This window comes from Macrotis lagotis, chromosome 1 (genome assembly GCF_037893015.1).
Source record: "Macrotis lagotis isolate mMagLag1 chromosome 1, bilby.v1.9.chrom.fasta, whole genome shotgun sequence".
In the NCBI taxonomy this organism is placed as follows: domain Eukaryota; kingdom Metazoa; phylum Chordata; class Mammalia; order Peramelemorphia; family Peramelidae; genus Macrotis; species Macrotis lagotis.
Window position 1 is genome coordinate 327,211,997 of NC_133658.1, and position 18,587 is coordinate 327,230,583.

General features: G+C 37.7%; 1 protein-coding gene across 5 annotated transcripts in view; it reads left to right on the forward strand.

Moving 5' to 3' along the window:
* The window catches only part of NR6A1 (nuclear receptor subfamily 6 group A member 1), a 281,543-nt gene that overhangs the window by 242,251 nt on the left and 20,705 nt on the right, over window positions 1-18,587 (forward strand). For 3 of the 5 annotated variants that reach the window (XM_074211600.1, XM_074211597.1, XM_074211599.1), the window contains 4 exons: window positions 3,529-3,584; window positions 5,897-6,051; window positions 9,749-9,976; window positions 13,100-13,354. In XM_074211600.1, coding sequence (XP_074067701.1) covers window positions 3,529-3,584; window positions 5,897-6,051; window positions 9,749-9,976; window positions 13,100-13,354 — 694 coding nt within the window. The remainder of the gene's footprint in view (window positions 1-3,528; window positions 3,585-5,896; window positions 6,052-9,748; window positions 9,977-13,099; window positions 13,355-18,587) is intronic. The other 2 variants (XM_074211601.1, XM_074211598.1) reach the window with 1 other exon arrangement.

Below are 18,587 nucleotides of genomic sequence, written 5' to 3' on the forward strand. Positions count from 1 at the left end.
TGGAGTGTTTGGGGAGATTTTTTTCCCCTCTTGTGCTAAACTATTTTGTTGGGGGAGGGGGGAGGGCTGGGTAAGCTAAGCTTTTCCCCTTGTTTTAAAAAGGAGAGTAGAGGGAATGATGGGCAATGACCCCATTTTGGCAAAGGATACCAAAATCTATCAATATTTGTCTTTTCTCACAGCATTTGCCTTTGCACAGCTTTAGTTGCCCTGAGAGGGAAACACTGACATCTTCTGGTCCTTTCCTAGAAGTCAAGACTGAAAATATAATCAGCATTTTAACTGGATTGTTTTTAGCAGCACCAAACCATTTAACATTAGGACTGGTAAAAACCTAGATTACCAAATGTTAGAGGCAGAAGGAACTTTGAAACATACACCAAATGATGGAGTTGAAAGGAACCTTGAACTATAGAATATTAGAGCAGAGAACAAAGAATGTTAATACTGAAAGAGATTAGGATCTTCTTGAATGTTAGAACTGACAAAGCTCCCTTAGAATACAGAATGTTAGAGCTCTAAAGTTACCGTAACAGTCTAATTTCATAATTTTGCTACTAGAGATAGCACCAGAGTCCAGTTCCCCTGACACCTAGTTAGGAATTTTTCCATTTGGATAATCCAAAATAAAAAGCCTTTTTTTTTTTTTACTCTTTCTGAGAGCTCTTTCACATAATGAAAGTTCTTTGTAATTGTATTTTTTTAGGTTTTTCTCAAGGCAAATGAGGTTAAGTGGCTTGCCCAAGGCCACACAGCTAGGTAATTATTAAGTGTCTGAGGCCGGATTTGAACCCAGGTACTCCTGACTCCAAGGCCGGTGCTTTATCTACTACGCCACCTAGCCACCCCTGTAATTGTATTATTAACTAGCTACTTAGGTAGCTGGCAAAGCAAGAAGAGGTTTCTTCTAAGAAAGTTAAAGTTGAACTTCCCTACCCATTAGGGTGTTTGTGGTGCTGTTAGGTTCTTTGAATTGAAGGAACTGTTAGTATATATAATTTAGAGAATCAGAATTATTGAGTCAAATATGAGAGTTAATGTCATTTATTGGTTAAAAAGCTAAAAATTAATGTTAAAATTAATTCACCTTATTCTCATCTATAAGGATATGACTAAACAGTTCTCAAATAATTTTAAACTATTAATATATGAAAGAATGTTCCAATTCACTTGTAATAAAAGAAATACAAATCAAGTCAACTGTGAGAGTTATCACATACTCCAACAAATTGGTAAAGATGACAAAAGATGGAAATAGTCTTGGAAGGGTCACATAAAAGAACTACTAGGGGATCCCAGTAATTCTAGAAAGCAATAACTTGCCTAGAGTCATGCAGCTAGTAAAGTCTGATATCAGATCTAAACTCAGCTCTTCCTGACTCCAGATCCAATTCTTTATCCACTGCATTCCTGTCTGTAAATTATGCATATATTTGTGTGTGTGTGTGTGTGTGTGTGTGTGTGTGTGTGTGTAATATAGTTAAATTGTTGTTAATGTTGTTTCATTTTGGTTGCATCTAATTCTTCATGATCCAATTTGGAACTTTCTTGGCAAAGATACTTGAATGATTTGCCATTTCCTTCTCCAAATACAGTTAATACTGAAGTACAAGAATTGAAGCTCAGTAAAGGTGGTGCTATTTCTCTTTCTGTTTCCTAGAAATAGTTCAAGTTGGTTTCAAAAGTTGGAAGTTGAAGAGAACTTCATTTCAGCTCCATAGAAAACTTAAAATAAGAGCATCCCAAACAGAAGAATGGGTTTCTACTCTTGAACCAGTAGTGGGGACCTGCTTGTTCATGTTGAAACAAAAACCATGAACACAAGAAAGTTCAGGGTCAGGAATGGTACAGTTGGTACATCTGTAGCTTGACTCTTGACTGCCCACTTACAAGCTATTAGGAAAGTCACTTAACCCTTTGGACTTCAGTATCCTCATAAATAAAACCAAGGGGTTAGATTAGCACTACAAGTTTGATTCTAGGGTTTAGAAATGTGGTAACCTTGAAACCTGTAGTTTTCCCGGTTAGAAGGGAGACCTAGGATTTAGGGAGAAGGGAGAGCTGTATGAAGATCTGTACTAGTAGCAAGAATAGAGCAGTTTTCTATAGTACTTTATAATTTACTGAGTGCTATTCTTCTTGTTTTTCTGATAAAAACACAGGCCCCCAATAGTGAAATAATTCACTCATAGGTACACATTTGTAAACAAGAGAGCAAAGATTCAGATACAAGTCTGCCTTTCTACTACACTCTGCTGCTACTTCTGTTATATAGAATAGGATTTATACTGTTTTTCTTGGTCCCAGATATCTGAAGTAACTAAAAGTTACTGGTTTAGATTTTGATTTGAAAGTATAATAATCAAAGCTAGTCAAAGGTGTAATAATGGGCTGCCTTAGAAAGTAATAAATTCCTGCTCAGATAATAGGTTAGATTAGTTCTCACCAACAAGGTATTTGGCACTATCAAATGACTTGTGATCAGAAACTGTTAGTATTTTATTAGTGGAATTGTCATTTAAAAGACTGTTTTACTGTCTGTTTTTCCATTTCCCAGAGATTAAGGGGCCATTCCAGCTAAGTTGCAGCTAAAATTTCTAATGGATGTTGTTTTCCCCATTACAGGATATAATCTTTAGCCCAGTGTTTAGCTTGGTGCTTTGTACATAGTATAAAGTGTCTCTAGCGTATAGTAGCTAGTTAATTATTGCGTTTTTAATATTGATTAAGGGGAAGCTAGTTAATGAAATGAATAGAGCACCAGACCTGGAATCAGGAAGACCAGAGTTTAATTCCAAACTCAGACACTTACCAGGTGTAGGTCTCTGGGCAAGTCATTTAACCTTATGTTTGCCTTCAAGAAAGAAAACTATGAATGAGGTTACAAAGAGTTCAACATGACTGAAAAAACTCAACTATTGACAAAATACTGTTGATTTGTGGATATCCTTATAAATTTGGTGAATATCAGAAAGATGGTTGATTCATTTCTTGAGCATCTTTTTATATGTGGGCATTAAAATGTATGAGATCTAGCCCTCAAGAAGCTTCTAGTTTTATAGACTGGGAATAAATAGTAACTCTAAAGTACTTCATATACTTGACAAAGTATATAATTAAAATATTACCCCTGTTTTAATGAAGAGGACACTTTTTTCTGTGTTTTTGTTTTCCTAATCCCCCCCTTCCCTTAATTTACAGGTGTTTCTCTATGAACCTCTGTTCCAAATTCTTTAATATAAGGGAATTTGAATAGGATATTTGTTCCTGGCTTTCCATGGCTCTATGCCCAAATGCTCCTCCTTCAAGAGGCCTTTCCTAACTTCTGTTACATGTTCTATGTTTTAACATTATTTATTCTTAAGTCCTTCCCAGCTTCTTGAACTATTGGCCTCACAAGGTGTTGTGAAAAAAAATATGCTTTATATGTATAAAGTGCTATATGGTAAGAAATGTGGGCTATGGTTATTATTATTCTAAATTTCTGGAGATGTATTTCTAACTGTTTTGGCATCTGTTTCCTTTCAGCAATAAGAGAAGATGGCATGCCAGGGGGCAGGAACAAAAGCATCGGGCCTGTCCAGGTTGGTACTATGCCCTTACCTACTAGGCATCCTAAGGGCAGTGTGTGTTTTTCCCATCTGTTCACTCCCAAGCCTCATAATTTCATCTGTGCCAAGGCCAGTTTTCTCTCATGCCAGGGTATGCCTTTGCCCTCCAAAAATATCCTTAAGATTTTTAATGGATGACATTCCTTGGTCTTGTTGCTAACCTTTTTTTTTTCTAACAACTCTTAAGGCCCTCTTAAGAATTTATCTCCTGATCTGTGTGTGATCTTAAGGAGCCTTACCTTTCAGAAATGAGCAGAACTGCTATTTGAATTGTTCCAGGATACATAATAACATTGATTACATATATTAAACTGCCTAGCTCAGGTTATAATGAATTCCAGTAGTAGAAAATTTATTTATAAGAAGAATTCTTAAATGTCTCATTACCATCAAGTGCTTTTTGTGTGAATCAGATTGTGTTAGGATTTTCCTAAGTGTAGATCATAGGGCAACAAAGGGACTTAAAAGACAACTAATGCATTCTCCTCATTTTACAGATTAAGGAATCAGAGGTTTTTATAAAGGTTAAGTGATTTGGTCAGGGTCATGCAGGTAACAATAGCAAAACCAGGATTCAAACCCGAGTTTTCTGTAGTCAAATCCATAGTTCTTGTTGCTGTACTGTACTGTACTGTTTCTTGAGACAATGAAGACCTCTAGCCTTTCAGTATAGTAAATGTCAGTTGCTTTTACCTGTATTTAATATATATGTTTTAAATCATGTGTTGTTTAGGTTTGAATACTGAATTTGTCTATGACCTAGCTAGTTATTTGACACAAACAGATCACTTTCTCATTCTAGGCCTTCATTTTCCCATCTTGTAACGTGATGGAGCTAGACCAGATTATCTCTAAGATTTCCTCTAGCTATGATGCTATTGTATGTTTTATGACTCATCAACATGTTCCTTAAATTTGGTTTTCTCTTCTTTCTCTCCCCTTCCTCTCCTTTTTTCTTTTCTTCCCTTCCCTTTCCTTTCTCTTCCTCCCCTATCCCCTCTTATTTTTTTAAAAGACTGGGTCTCCCTATGTCACTTAAACTGGAAGTTCAGAACAGACTTAGAACAGAAGTTCAGACAGAGATTCAGAAGCCTTATACCGCTGATTCCCAGGAGAGTTTCTATCCTGGCCAGTTCACCCCTCCTAATGCAAAATTGTAGCCACCTGCTACAGAGTGATCTCTGTATTAATGCAAAGCTTAGAATGGACACCTGATCAGCATAGCCCACTGAGCTCAGACTTGCCAGCCTCATTTCTCCTAGCAACTAGGATTATTGGCATGTACTATCACATCTACATACATTCAGTGTTCTAAGACTTCTTCTGTCTTTGCCAGTCAACAGTGTTCATATATCTCTATTGTTCCATGTTCTGAAGAGCCTCCTAGTATTAACATTGTATGATAAAAGGAATGTTGCCTGTTATGCCCTTTGAAAGTAGTTTCTTTCAAATGGCACCCCCACTGGTCCAGTGAATCTGTTATCATTTCAGTGCACAAACCTACTAACAGATCTTTTCACCACCCAAACATGCTGACAAATCTTTTCACTATCTGATTGACAGAACTTGGCTTTCCCTTCCAAAATGGAACAAGTCCTTCTATCCCCAAAAAGCCTCCAATAAATCCTGTCATCACCTTGTCCTAAGTTGTTGCAAATGGGGAACCTAGTAAATGTCCTGCTGATTGATGATGCCATTTGTCTGAATGGGACTTATAAAATGCTTTGTAATTTGTTCCCATAGCTTCTAGTCCCCCTAAGAAAAATTATTTGCTTTTTCTCTACATGTGACCATAAAATAAGTCTGTAAATAAATAACAAGTCAGTTTTAATAATGTCCAATACCTCAGAAACCAACTATATAACTGATACAAGATTCCACTCATGTAGGCCAATTAATTCTGTGTTGTTGTGGATAGAGCCCTGGGCTGGGACTTGGGAAACTTGGGTTCTAGTGTCCATTCTTCTGTTAACTAACTTCCTGACTTCTTCTGACTTTTTCCTAACTTCTGTTAACTAACATCCTGAAAAATAGGTTCTATTATTATCCCCATTTTACTCTAAACTTCCATTTACTCATCTAGGAAATGATGGCAGTACTGAACTGTAGTGCATCTGATGTTCTACATTCAGAGAGAATCCTTCCAAGTCTAACATTGTATGTTCTCTTTTAGCTCTTGCTATTGTGTTGAGTGACATTTGTAATCCCTTCTACTTCTGACAAATTATATTTCTATAATTACAAACTACATTCCCATAATGACAAATTCTCATTCCCTACCAAAGATTTCAGAGGAAGAGATTGAAAGAATTATGTCTGGGCAAGAATTTGAGGAAGAGGCAAATCACTGGAGCACCAATGGAGATAGTGACCACAGTTCCCCTGGCAATGGAGTTTCTGAGAGTAACCAGCCTTCACCAGTTTCTACACTATCCTCAAGGTGGGGGTCTTCCAAAAGAATGTGCTTTCCTATTATTTTCCTAATGTCTATCTTGTTGAACTAATAGATATTTAGGAATGGACCTCTATAATTTATATTTCTTTCACTTTATTTTGAGATAAAATTCCTTCAGAGAAATGCTTAGCTAATAGATTTGCAATACCCTAAAAGAATCTACAGAATAATAACTCATAGAGTCTTAATCTTAGTATCATTTGGTTCTCTTTTGCCATCCATAGTAGTAAGGAACATGTTTTAGTGATTCTGCCAAGAAGTATGAATAAATGAAGCATAAAATAGTATATTTGTGTGTTAATGTGCTTCCTTTGACCAGATTTAGTGTAAGGGACACACTGAATGATGAGTTAGGATAAATCAGGGCGTGCTCTGTCAACTTGTAACTCTGAATCCCCTGAATCTCAAATTTCATTGCTAATCAGTATAATAAAGCCATTGAAATAATCTTTTCATTGTAATAGTTTTTGTTCTAAGATCCCATCCAGCTTGAATAGTCTTGGTTCCAATAGTCTTGTTTTTTTAATATCGTGTCTGACTTTAACATTATGTGTTTGATGGCCATCTCCAAGATCCTATGTCTTTCTACTTAGTATACATTTATGGGTTTGTAGTTCTCTGAAAAATCTTTATTTTAAAAGAATTATATTTCTAAGTTGAAAGTTTATGAAGTTCTTATTAGAGATGATATGATCTACTTTGTGGTTCACAGAGGCTGTAACCTTAGACAAAGTATCTAATTGCTCTATGTTTGTTTTCTCTGTTATTAAGTAATATGGAATTAAGGCTTTCCTTTATCATTGTAAGTTATTGTGCTAAAGAGTACTGGATTTGGTGTCAGGAAACATGGACTTGATTTCAAACTCTGTCCCTGAATAGTTTCATGACCTCATTGATCTAGTCGCTTTATTTTTCTTTTCTTTTCTTTCCTTTTTTTTTTTTTTGGAAGGCGATGGGGTTAAGTGGTTTGCCCAAGGCCACACAGCTAGGTAATTATTGAGGGTCTGAGGCTGGATTTGAACTCGGGTCCTCCTGACTCCAGGGCCAGTGCTGTATCCACTGCACCACCTAGCTGCCCCACTAGTCACTTTATTTTTCTGAGCCTCAGTTTCTGTATCTGTAAAATTGTGTTAATAGTACTCAGTCCTAATTCAGAAGATTATTCTGAAGAAAACACTCTTGTCAAATTGATAGTATTTATAATTGTAAAAATATTATTATCGTTCAATACTATTAATTAATAAAGAGCACCTATTCTGAGCTAAATATTGTCCTAAGAGTCAGTATGATTCACACAAAGCTGAATAAGACCCGACCTTGGTTCCTGCCTTTAAGGAATTTATGGTCCAGTTACAGAGATAAAATGGAAACACAGATAGATATGATGGAAATTAGGAAGGTGATGAGTGCAAAAGAGAGGTCCAAACATATTCCTATAAGAAATGTGAATTAGGGGTGGAAAATGATCCCTGCCAGCTAACCTCAGGATTGAGAGGTATCCAAGAAGACAGGCTTGCTTCTTGAAAGGGATATCATGTGAGCAGGACCTTGAAAGGAAAGGAAAGATTTAATATGTGGAAGTAGAATTGATAGAGGTACACTGAAGTAAGAATGAAGCCCATTCCAGGAATAGGGCATAGCAAAGAAAAGGGAGACTTCAAATTTAAAAGGTAAGTAAGTCTGTCACTTTCTATAAGATTTTAAAAGTGATAGAACCTCCATTTCTATAGCACTTTTAAGACAAGGGAAGAAACTTTTCCAGAGCTCCTACCATGAACCAGGCACATTTTACAAATAGTTTATCATCTCATTCTTACAACCATCCCGAGAAGTAGGTGCTGTTATTATCAGTGGACAAAACTGAGGTAGATTGAGGTTAAATGACTTGCTCATGGTCACACAGCTAGTATATATGTCTGAGATCAGATTTGAATTCAGGTCTTCCTGAATCTGGGTTCTATCCACTGCTCTACCAGCTGCCTAATGAGGTGTAGTTAGGTAGCTGAAATATCATTATCCCTGTTTTACAGTATGGAGATTCCATGAAGTTAACTTGCTCATGGAAAAATTCAGACTCAGATCTTCAGGCTTCTAAGTAGCATTTTTTTCTCATGAATCTCTATGAATGTTTATTAAATTCCTACTGCTTGCAGTGGGACTACATAATTGTACATGTAAAACCTGTATTAGATTGTTTGTGGTCTTAAGGAGGGCAGGAGAAAAATGTGGAACTTAAAATCTGACAAGAAATGAATATTGAAATCTATCTTTAGATGTAATTGGGGAAAAAATGTGATATGATAGAAGATAGAATAGACAAATTGGAATCTAACTTTGAGCAATCTTAATGCCAGGCCAATGGATTTAGACTTGACTTGTTAGGTAATAGGATATCATTTAAAGAAAAATAATACTTGTTTTTTTCTCAGAGGCTTTATGATCTGCAGAGCCCTTTACTCACCGAAATCCCCTGAATCAATGTGAATATTTCTTCTTGGTTTTAACTCTGAAGAAATAGAACTTTAGAGGAGCAAAGTGGTCTGACAAAATCTTGGTTCAAATAAACACTTTTAAATAGAGGCAACCGCCTAAAATGACAGCTCTTTGAAAGAGAAAAAGGCTATATTATCATAGTTGTTTAAAAAACAAACAAACAAACAAAACACTTGACTTTTATAAAAGCCAAATGTGGAACTAGGGGAGTGCTAACTGGTGGTCAGAATTAGATCTGGGACTCATGACCATTGTTGTTCCTTAACTGAAAAGTGATAGGAAAAGCATCTGCCAGGTCTTTTCCAGCTCTAATATTCCATCAATCTGCTCTGATATGGAAAGCATTTAGACAGAGAAGGGTTTGGTATAGAAAAATGAAAAGGTTGTGGATTTGGACCAGCCTTTTACCACTTCATACCTCTGTAGTAGCTGGGGGACCAGAAAAGGTTTCATGTAGAAGGCATTGCTTCATCTGCATTTTGAAGGAACAGAGAACCTTTCTGAGATCACAATGAGGAAGGACTGTGTTCTAGGCACAAGGGCCAGGCAGTGCAAAGGCAAAGTGATGGAAGATAAAGAATAATGTCCATTGGAGAGAGAGATTTAGGCAAGCTGGGAAGAAGAGGTTCTGTTTATCCTAGAAGGGAGCCTCTGGAGTTGATTGAATTGAAGAAATAGTCAGGTCTGCACTTAATGGCAGCCACTTTGGGTAGCTGTATACAGGAGGGACAGACTTGAGACAGGAAAAAAGAAATATTTAATAGCATTATAGTGAAGGAAGTACTTTGTAAACTTTAAAACCTTCTTAAAATGTGTCTTAATATTTTTGATATTTCAAAAGAAACTTAATTTTATCCTTACATTGTAGGAAAGATCACTGAATTAGGAATTTGAAGACATGTGCTCCCTTTCTAGTTCTTCTGCTCACAAGCCATGACTTCGGAGAAATCATTTCTCCTCTTTGGGTCTCTATTTCCTTATCTTCACCTTTCAGCTTTAAAGTCTTCTGATTTTCTTTTGAAACCTCTTTTCACATACATGACTGCTTCTATCCTTATCCTTCCCAGGCAGATGGCAAGAACAAGTGTACCGGCATGATGTGTGCTTCATTCTTTGAAGTGGTGTAAAGTGAATGCAAGATGGTTGAGTCTATAGCAACTTTGATTAAGATGAAATTTTTCTCTTCTAGTAGGTCTGTGGAACTGAATGGATTCACTGCCTTCAGGGAGCAGTACATGGGCACCCCGGTACCCCCACATTATCAGTATATACCGCACCTTTTTAGCTATTCAGCTCACTCGCCTCTGCTGCCCCCCCAAGCCCGGAGCCTGGACCCCCAGTCCCACAGCCTGATCCATCAGTTGGTGCTTGCTGAGGACCTGGAGCCCCTGGGCACACCCATGTTGATAGAAGACGGGTGAGTGATTCATAACCTAAGTCAGAGAGGTGATGATTTTAGGGCCTGAAGTTCAGCATGAGACCACAGGTTTCTGTTTCCCAGCAGCTCGTAGGTATTTTTCTCCATACACTCCAGGGACTAAAGTGGAATACTGGGAAGCAGAAAGCAAGGTTTAAAAGTTTTTTGTTTGAAGAATTTACAGTGAAACCTAATTTTTAATGTCCAGGTCTTAAGTATGGTTTGTAAGTCCCAAATGGTGTAATGGAAAGCACATAACTTGAAGTCAGGAGACTTGAGCTCAAATTCCCTCTGGGAAACACTCAGCATGACCATAGCAGCAAGGTGAAGTATAAATAGAACACTGGGCCTGGAGTCTGGGAAGATCTGAATTCAGATCTGGCTTCAGATGCTGATGAGCTGTGTGATCCCACTTGAGCTGCCTCAGTTCCCTCACCTATAAAATGGAAGTCATAATAGTATCTACCTCCCGGAATTATTATGAGGATCAAATGTAAGATGCTTAGCACAGTGACTGGCACTTTGGTGTTTTGTTTTGTTGTTGTTGTTGTTGTTGTTGTTGTTGTTGTTTAGATATTTTTCAGTCATGGTTGATTCTTTGACCTCTTTGGGGGTCTCAGCACAGATATTGGAAGGGATTGCCACTTCCTTCTCTGACTCACTTTAATAAATGAGGAAACTGAGGCAAACATAGTTTAGTGACTTGTCCAGGGAGACAGTTAATATGTCTGAGGTCAAATTTGAACCAGGTCTTCATGACTCCTAGTTTGATCTCTATCTACTATGTCACCTAGCTGACTGACACTAGTAGGCACTTAATAAAGTGGTCATTTCAAATGGTCATTTACACAATGTTTTTGAATCTGCTTCCTCTTCTGTAAAATGGAAGTACTAATTCTTGTACTCCCATTGTTGTGACCTTTCCCAGGAGCCATAAATTCAGCTGGCCTGGAGTTATTTCCAAAAGCAAAAAAAAACCAAACAAACCACAGCTCCTCCCTTCAGAATGAAATGACACTGCATGTCTACATGCACATAAAGGTGGTATCAGCAAAAGATAATAGAAGTGGATCTAATAGTGATACTGTCCAGGATTTAGACCTGATTTTGTTTCCATTCAATTGCATGATCTTGGACAAAGTTGTTTGAACTCTTCAGGCTTTAGTTTCCTCATCAGTTAAAAAAAAAAAAACCCAACTCTTAAACATGCTTAGTATTCTCAGATCTCTTTCCTTCTGTTATGATTTCATATGCTATGTCCCTTCTGACTTGATACACTGCTCTGAAGATCTTTCCAGTTTTGGCCCTCTTCCTGGGGCCTTCTCTATAGACCTCCTTACCCAGGACTGCTTGCTGCCGCCATCTGTGGGCTCCAAGATTGAGTCCTTACCACTAGAGGACACTGTGGACAGCAGGATAAAGTAACTATTTGGAGCAATCAATTAACTTGCCTTCCTGAATTGAATGTTTTTCTTTTTAAATTTACTCTGTCCCTTCCATTCTTCCCACAAGCAAATTTTTTAAAAATTCCTCAGTAAATAGTCTAGCAAAGCAATTTCACCAATTACATATCTGATAATGTTTCTGCTTGAGATCACCACCTTTTATAGAGAAGGAAGTGACATTCTATTCTTAACACTCAAAGTATTTCAAAATTGTTTTTATTATTATCATTGCATAAATTTCTCCCTGGTTCCCATCTTTTCTGTGTTTCTTCCCACTTTCCTAAGAAAATGTACATTTCTTCAAACATAGCAGCTTTGGGGTATAGAATCAGTCGTCATAAAGCTAGTCAAAAAGCATGCAGAGTTTGGTCATTTTCTGGACATTGTTCTAAATTGCCTTCCAGAATGCTGAAAGCAGCTCACAGATCCAACATCAGTGTACCATCATACCTGTTTTTCCATAGTCCTTTGTTTTCTTCTTTTGGCAGCCTTGTCAGTCTCATTGGTGTGAGGTGGAACCTCAAAGGTGCTTTATTATTTTGTATTTCTCTAATTATTTGTGTTTTAAAGTAAGTGTTAAAATATGAGATCTCTCACTTCTGAGTGTTGCCTAAACCATATTAAAAGGTAATTGGGGGTGCAGTTAGGAGGCACAGTGGAAAGAACATTGACCCTGGAGTCAGGAGGAACTGAGTTCAAATACAGCCCCAGACACACTTAATAATTATGTAACTGGGCAAATCAGTTAACCCCATTACCTTACCAAAAAGAAAAAGAAAAAAGGTAATTGGGAAATATTTAACAAATAAAAATACAATAAAGATTAGATAACATTACATTTTGGGGCGACTAGGTGGTACAGTGGAGAGAGCACTGGCCCTGGAGTCAGGAGTACCTGAGTTCAAATCCAGCCTTAGACACTTAATAATTACCTAGCTGTATGGTCTTGGGCAAACCACTTAACCCTATTGCCTTGCAAAAAAAAAAGTCACTATGTGGCCTGCAGGGATACTTAGAATTTAGTGACTTCTATTTCTTTTTGAATATGAAACTTCTGTTTTAGAGAATTTTTAATAAAATTGTTAATAGCTTAGATTTCTTCCTTTGAAAACTGCCATGTCATACTATCCCCTTTGACCATTTATCTATTTGAGAATGACTTAGTCTTACAAATTTGAATTGGTTATATACATACATACATGTATATAAAATCTTGAAATGAACTTGTTGCAAAGATTTTACCCAGCTACTTGTTTCCATTTTGAATTTTGCTATATTTGATTGTTTAAAATAAAACTTTTTGTTTTATTTATACTATTTCTTTTAACTCTGGTTTCCCAGCTAGCTACATGACCCTAGACAAGTCACATAACTTCCTTACAGTTAGTTTCCTCATCTGTAAAATTGTATAGTACCTCCCTTGTGTTGTGAAGATCAAAATAAAGCCCTTAGCACAGTGTCTGGCCCTTAGTAAGCTCTAAATGAAAGCTCTCATTATAATTTCTTGACTGCTTCTCTCATTTATGGTGTGACTTTTTCTATCAGATGTCCATTTCAAGGTTAGCTCAGTGTATATATCCCAAATCTTGTGAAAGAAGAGGTTTAGGTGATGTTCCCTTCCTTCTCCCCTTAGGCAAGGAGTCTTAATTTGTAAATTGTCTGTTCATCTTGCCCCTAGGTACACTGTAACTCAGGCTGAGCTGTTTGCACTGCTGTGTCGCTTGGCAGATGAGCTGCTGTTTCGGCAGATTGCTTGGATCAAGAAGCTGCCATTCTTCTGTGAGCTCTCAATCAAGGACTATACCTGTCTTCTGAGTTCCACATGGCAGGAGCTCATTCTGCTGTCATCCCTCACTGTCTACAGCAAACATATCTTTGGGGAGCTGGCAGATGTGACTTCTAAGTACTCACCCTCTGATGAGGAGCTGCACAGGTGAGGGAGGGGATGGGAGGTGCCTCCAAAACATAGCTTTCATACAGACTTCTTTTCTAGGGATGAGAGCCCTTGTCTTCATGGAGGGGAAGGTGACAGAGGTGAAAATAATTCATTTGAAGCTTAAATATGATGAACTCTGAGCTGTAGACTAAAATGTCAATAACTGGTACATGATTTATTTAGCATTGAGGTTTGCAAAATGTTATAGATAACACCATCTCATTTGATCCCCATAACAGCTCAGTGAAGTATGAGTGTTACAAGTCTCAGACTTAGAATAATAGAGCTGCCAGGGTCTAATCATCTAGACTGGAAGCGCTGGAAGGAACTGAGGGAATCATACCTCTTTCTGTGATCTCTTCCATGTGTGAACTCTCTCCAGGATGGAAATTACAAACTAAATCATCCTGTGCAATCCTTGATAGTATTCTGTAAATTCTCTGGAGTGGGGCCACCCATCACACTGGGAATGTTACCGTAGATCTTTCTTACATATAGTACTCAAAGCATTCATCATATTATGCCTTGATTTATCTAGATTACTTGTTCACATTATACATTTATTGGATGAGTATTGTTTATTCATTTATTGGATGAGCATTCCTTATGTCATTTCTTGCGTTCAGCTTATCATGAGAAAGAGGCTACAGTGTCCTGTAACCCACTACTGCCCTTAATGTCATCCCTGTTTCATAGTTCACAGCTGTATAACATTAATGGGAGAATGTTATTATTATAAAAATAGGTTGTATATCACAGAGAAACTTAGTTATCATTGAAAATATTTGGCAATTTCTCAGTTTTATCTAGTTTTCTTTCTTCCCCTTAATCAGGTCTAGGCCCAGCCTATCTGCAGTGTCTTTCCAGTGTTTAATGGGTTAAGGCAGGGGTGGGAACTAAACTAAGAATGATCTCTAATGTCAAATGAGATAGTGTAAATTAAGACATTTTGCAATTTAAATTAAGACATTTTGCAATTTAAAGGGCTGTATAAGTGTCAACTATCATGATTAATTCAAATGATTGCTCATCCTTCTACATGCTGTACCTCCTATAGGAGGCCTTTTCAAATCTCATATCATCTCTCTTCTCCCTAAATCACTCTCAGAGCTCTGTCATTACCTTACATCTTCCTAGTCGATATGTTGAATGTATGTAGTTATCTACATGTTGTTTCTACCATTTACAGCGAGCTCCTTGAGAATAGGAACAGTATCTCCAGCACTTAGCACAGAGATCAGAAAATTGTGAATATATAATAAATGTTGACTGGTTGGGCAATGGACGTTCTTCATATATTTTGCTTTTCCTGTTTAGATTCTTGGGCTAGTGCATTTCATTGTGGAATATTCTGGGACTTAATGCAATCAATGTAATCACATTATCCAGTGGAGAATCAGGAGGCTCTCACTTTCTGGAAAGCCTCTTCCATATAGAAAATACTGTCTTGGGATGGCTAGGTGGCATAGTGGATAAAGCCCTGGCCTTGGAGTCAGGAGTACTTGGGTTCAAATCCGGTCTCAGACACTTAATAATTACCTAGCTGTGTGGCCTTGGGCAAGCCACTTAACCCTATTTGCCTTGCGAAAACCTAAAAAAAAAAATACTGTCTCTGTGGGGTAACAAATAAAGCATATTTTATACTTCTGCTGATAATCAGACGATCATTAAACAAAGTTACCTTTGTGCTTTTATCAATCAAGGAATGTGCACAGGAGATAACCTTGTTGATAGAGAAGAGAACCTTTGCCCTTCTCCTTGAATCTCACATTACATAATTCATGGATAATCCTCATTCCCTCCAAGTAAGTCATCCCACTTAGGTGACCTCATCATACACCTGTGCGTCATGTGCTAATATTGACAGGAGAGGGTAGAAACTATTTGATATTTAGGTGGAAAAACAAGAAGACAAGTGGGAAAATCCTTGAGCCAGGAAGGAATCAGAATGATTGAATTCAGACTTTGAATGGATCTTAGAGATTATATTAGTTTAGACCCCACCCCAACTTATTTATAAAAAACAGACCAAGAAAGATTATATGATTTTGCCCAAAGTAGCAAAAATAAAAGCAGCAGAGCCCATGTCTGTTGCTTCTGGTGTCACATTCCAATTTTTTTGTTTGAATATTCAAGAAGAGGATATTCTCTCAAAACATGATTTCTTCCTCAAAAGGAACCAGAATAAGGCTTGTAAAAACAATAGAATCAGAATGCTCAATCAAATCATTGAATGATCATTAAGGCTTCCTACATTGAAGACAGTGTGCCAGGCTCAGGAGAGATGAAGATAGAAATGAACCCATCCTTGCCATTTATCAGAGGGCTTGGAATAGAGTGCTGGGTCTGGAGTCAGGAAACCTAGGTTCAAATTCAATCTCAGACATTAATTACTTATGTGATCCTGGGCAACTCACTTCCCTTCAGTTAGTCTCAGTTTCCCCACTGTAAATAATGTTACCTGCCTTCCAGGGTTGTTGTGAAGATCAGATTAGATAGTAATTGTAAAGCATTTATCACAGTGCCTGGCATTATAGGAAGTGCTTTATAAATAGTGTCATCATTATCATTATTACTAGGAGAGCTGTACATAAGTAAGTATGCCCAAAATAAGAACAAAAGAAATACAAGGCAATCACAGAGGGTACTAATCACAGTAGAATGGATCACAAAAGATTTTAATGTAAAAAGTGGTACTGAGCCATTCTTGAAGGGAATTTAGGAATTTAGAAGTTAGAGATAAGGAGGGGAGAGAGTGCATCCCAGAGATAGACAAGAGCTGGAGAATGTGTAAGGAAGAGCAAAATGGCTGATTTGGGCAGAACACATAGGAAGGGAAGTAGCAGACAGACTGAAAGATAGATGGAGCTAGGTTATAAAAGTGCTTTATATGCCACTCTAGAGTTTAATTTATCCCAGAAGCTATAAGGAGCCACTAGAATTTGAATTAAATGGTTTAAGAGACTTTTCAGGCTTCTCATCTATCTTTGGTGTCCACCAAAGTCACCTGTGGCTCAAAGAAGTTGTAACATTCTCAGTGACAGTACCCTCTTTTGGCAGATGGGTTAAACCAGGTTGAGGGTAACAACAGGCTTCCAATCTTTTGGTGAGTTAAGGGTATATCTCCCCCAAGCCTGTGAAAACTTCTCCTGGCAGAATGTGAGACTGGGAACAGTTTTTTCTATTGACCATGAAGGCTGCTAAAGCACTTAGAACTTGGTAAGGCATGAAAGAGACCAAGGTCATTCAAGACAACCCAGACTATTGCCAGTCAAATTGACTTTTGTGCTGTCACAGTACTTTGATGACCCAAGAAGAGAGAATGAAGTTCATGGCATTGTACAGCTCTGCCTTTTTAAAATTCAGTTTAGGAGCAAAATTGAAAGATGAACAACAATAACATGGTCATTTCTGTGCTTAAGGAAAATTACTTTGGCAGTTTTGTGAATTGATGGATTGGAGTAAGGAGAGATTTGAGGCAGGGAAATCAGTTGGGTGACCATTGCAGTGGTCCAGTCTGAACTAAGGCGGTAGTTTGTGAGAGTGAATTTATCAGTTGTGAGAAAGTAGAAATGGTAAGAGTTGTCAACTGACTGGATTTATGGGAGGAAGGCAAGTGAGAAATTAGAAGTGATGCCAGGATTACAGAATCAAGGGACTGGAAGAATGGTGGTTCCCTTGACAAAAAAAAGGGAAGTTTGGAAAGTATGTTTTGAGGGGTAAGAGATTAATTTTTGGTTTGGACATGTTGAGTTTGTGGAACCTCAATTTGGAATGTCCAATTTGACAGTCAGGGAGAAGTATGACTGGAGACTGGGCTGGATACTGAGTCAGCTTCCTAGAGATAATAATTAAACCAAAGGAAATGGCTGAGGTTACCAGAAGAGAGTGTAGAGAGAAGAAGGCCCACAATAGAGACTTGGATCTGCAAGCTTTTTGCACTTGTATCTTTTCTGGGAGGTTAATGAAAGGAGAAGGTTGGGTCTTCTTGACCTTGTTAATATTCCATTATAAATGATCTTTAAAGGCTAGGGTGGAGCTTGGGGATAGATATAAATGACAGTATTTTTAACCAAGTTGACACTCTGTCTAGTAAACAAAGCTATCTGATGTTCTGAGTGACCTAACCAGTGCCAGAAATGCTAATTCATTATTTTCATCCCCTTTTTTGGTCTTCAGACCTAGCATTGGGCAGCCAAGTGTTTGGATAACAGGCAGCCTATCCTAATATTGTCAGGTTCTGCTTAGATGGCTGCCAGCCCTCCTTGTTTGCATTTGGCATGCCTAGAGTTCTCTGCAGGGTCAGCTGCTGGGCGCTGTTCATTCCAGGGTGATGAATTTTTGGAGTCACTTCACAGGTCAGGGGATATCATAGAGCTGTTGGCAGTCTGTGTTCTCTAGGGATGTGAGCTTAGTGAGGCCCAGCACTCCCTCTGGCCCCAATGTTATTCTAGAATTAGGGGGAACAAGAACATAATGAGAAACAACGAGACCAGATAGCAAGAATTTTTTTCTTTAGTGGAATCAACCTGTTTAGAAGGAATTAACAAATTTATTCTAGTCCTGCATCCGATTTAAGAATCATGAAAATGTCTTTGAGAATATAGAACTTGAGTCCTAGCAAGAATGTTCAAGCATTGAATGGTAAGGGACATCATGCCAAAACAACAACAACAACAACGACGATGATGATGACGATGACGATGACGATGATGATGATGATGATGATGATGATGATGATGACCAGTATTTCCGTGGTGCTTTGCAAAGTATTTTACAGACATTATCATTTGATTGTCTGCAGTTCTGTGAGTAAAAACTACAGGTTTTTCTATCTGGGAAGAAAGTGAATTTTTAATCACTTGACCATGGTAGCACAGCTGATGGCAAAAGATTGGATTTGAATTTCTTGCTCTTTTCATCCCAAATCTAGATTTCTAGAAAGCTAGAACAAAGGAATGTAAAAAAGACCTTGAGGTGAGGTGAAGAACTGGGTGGAATCTTAAAGAGATTCTAGTGCTCATTTTACGTTTAAGAAAACCGGCATAGGGAGATCTTGTGATTTGCCATATTACATATTATACAACATAGAGTTCTTTGTAAATAGAAATAAAGATAAATTTGAGGAACTTTAGAGGGCAATGGATTGAGAAAGAATGTTACCAATGTTTCACTTTGTAAAGCATGCACTATTGTACTTGGGAGTGTATGTGCCTAGGATTAAAGTGTG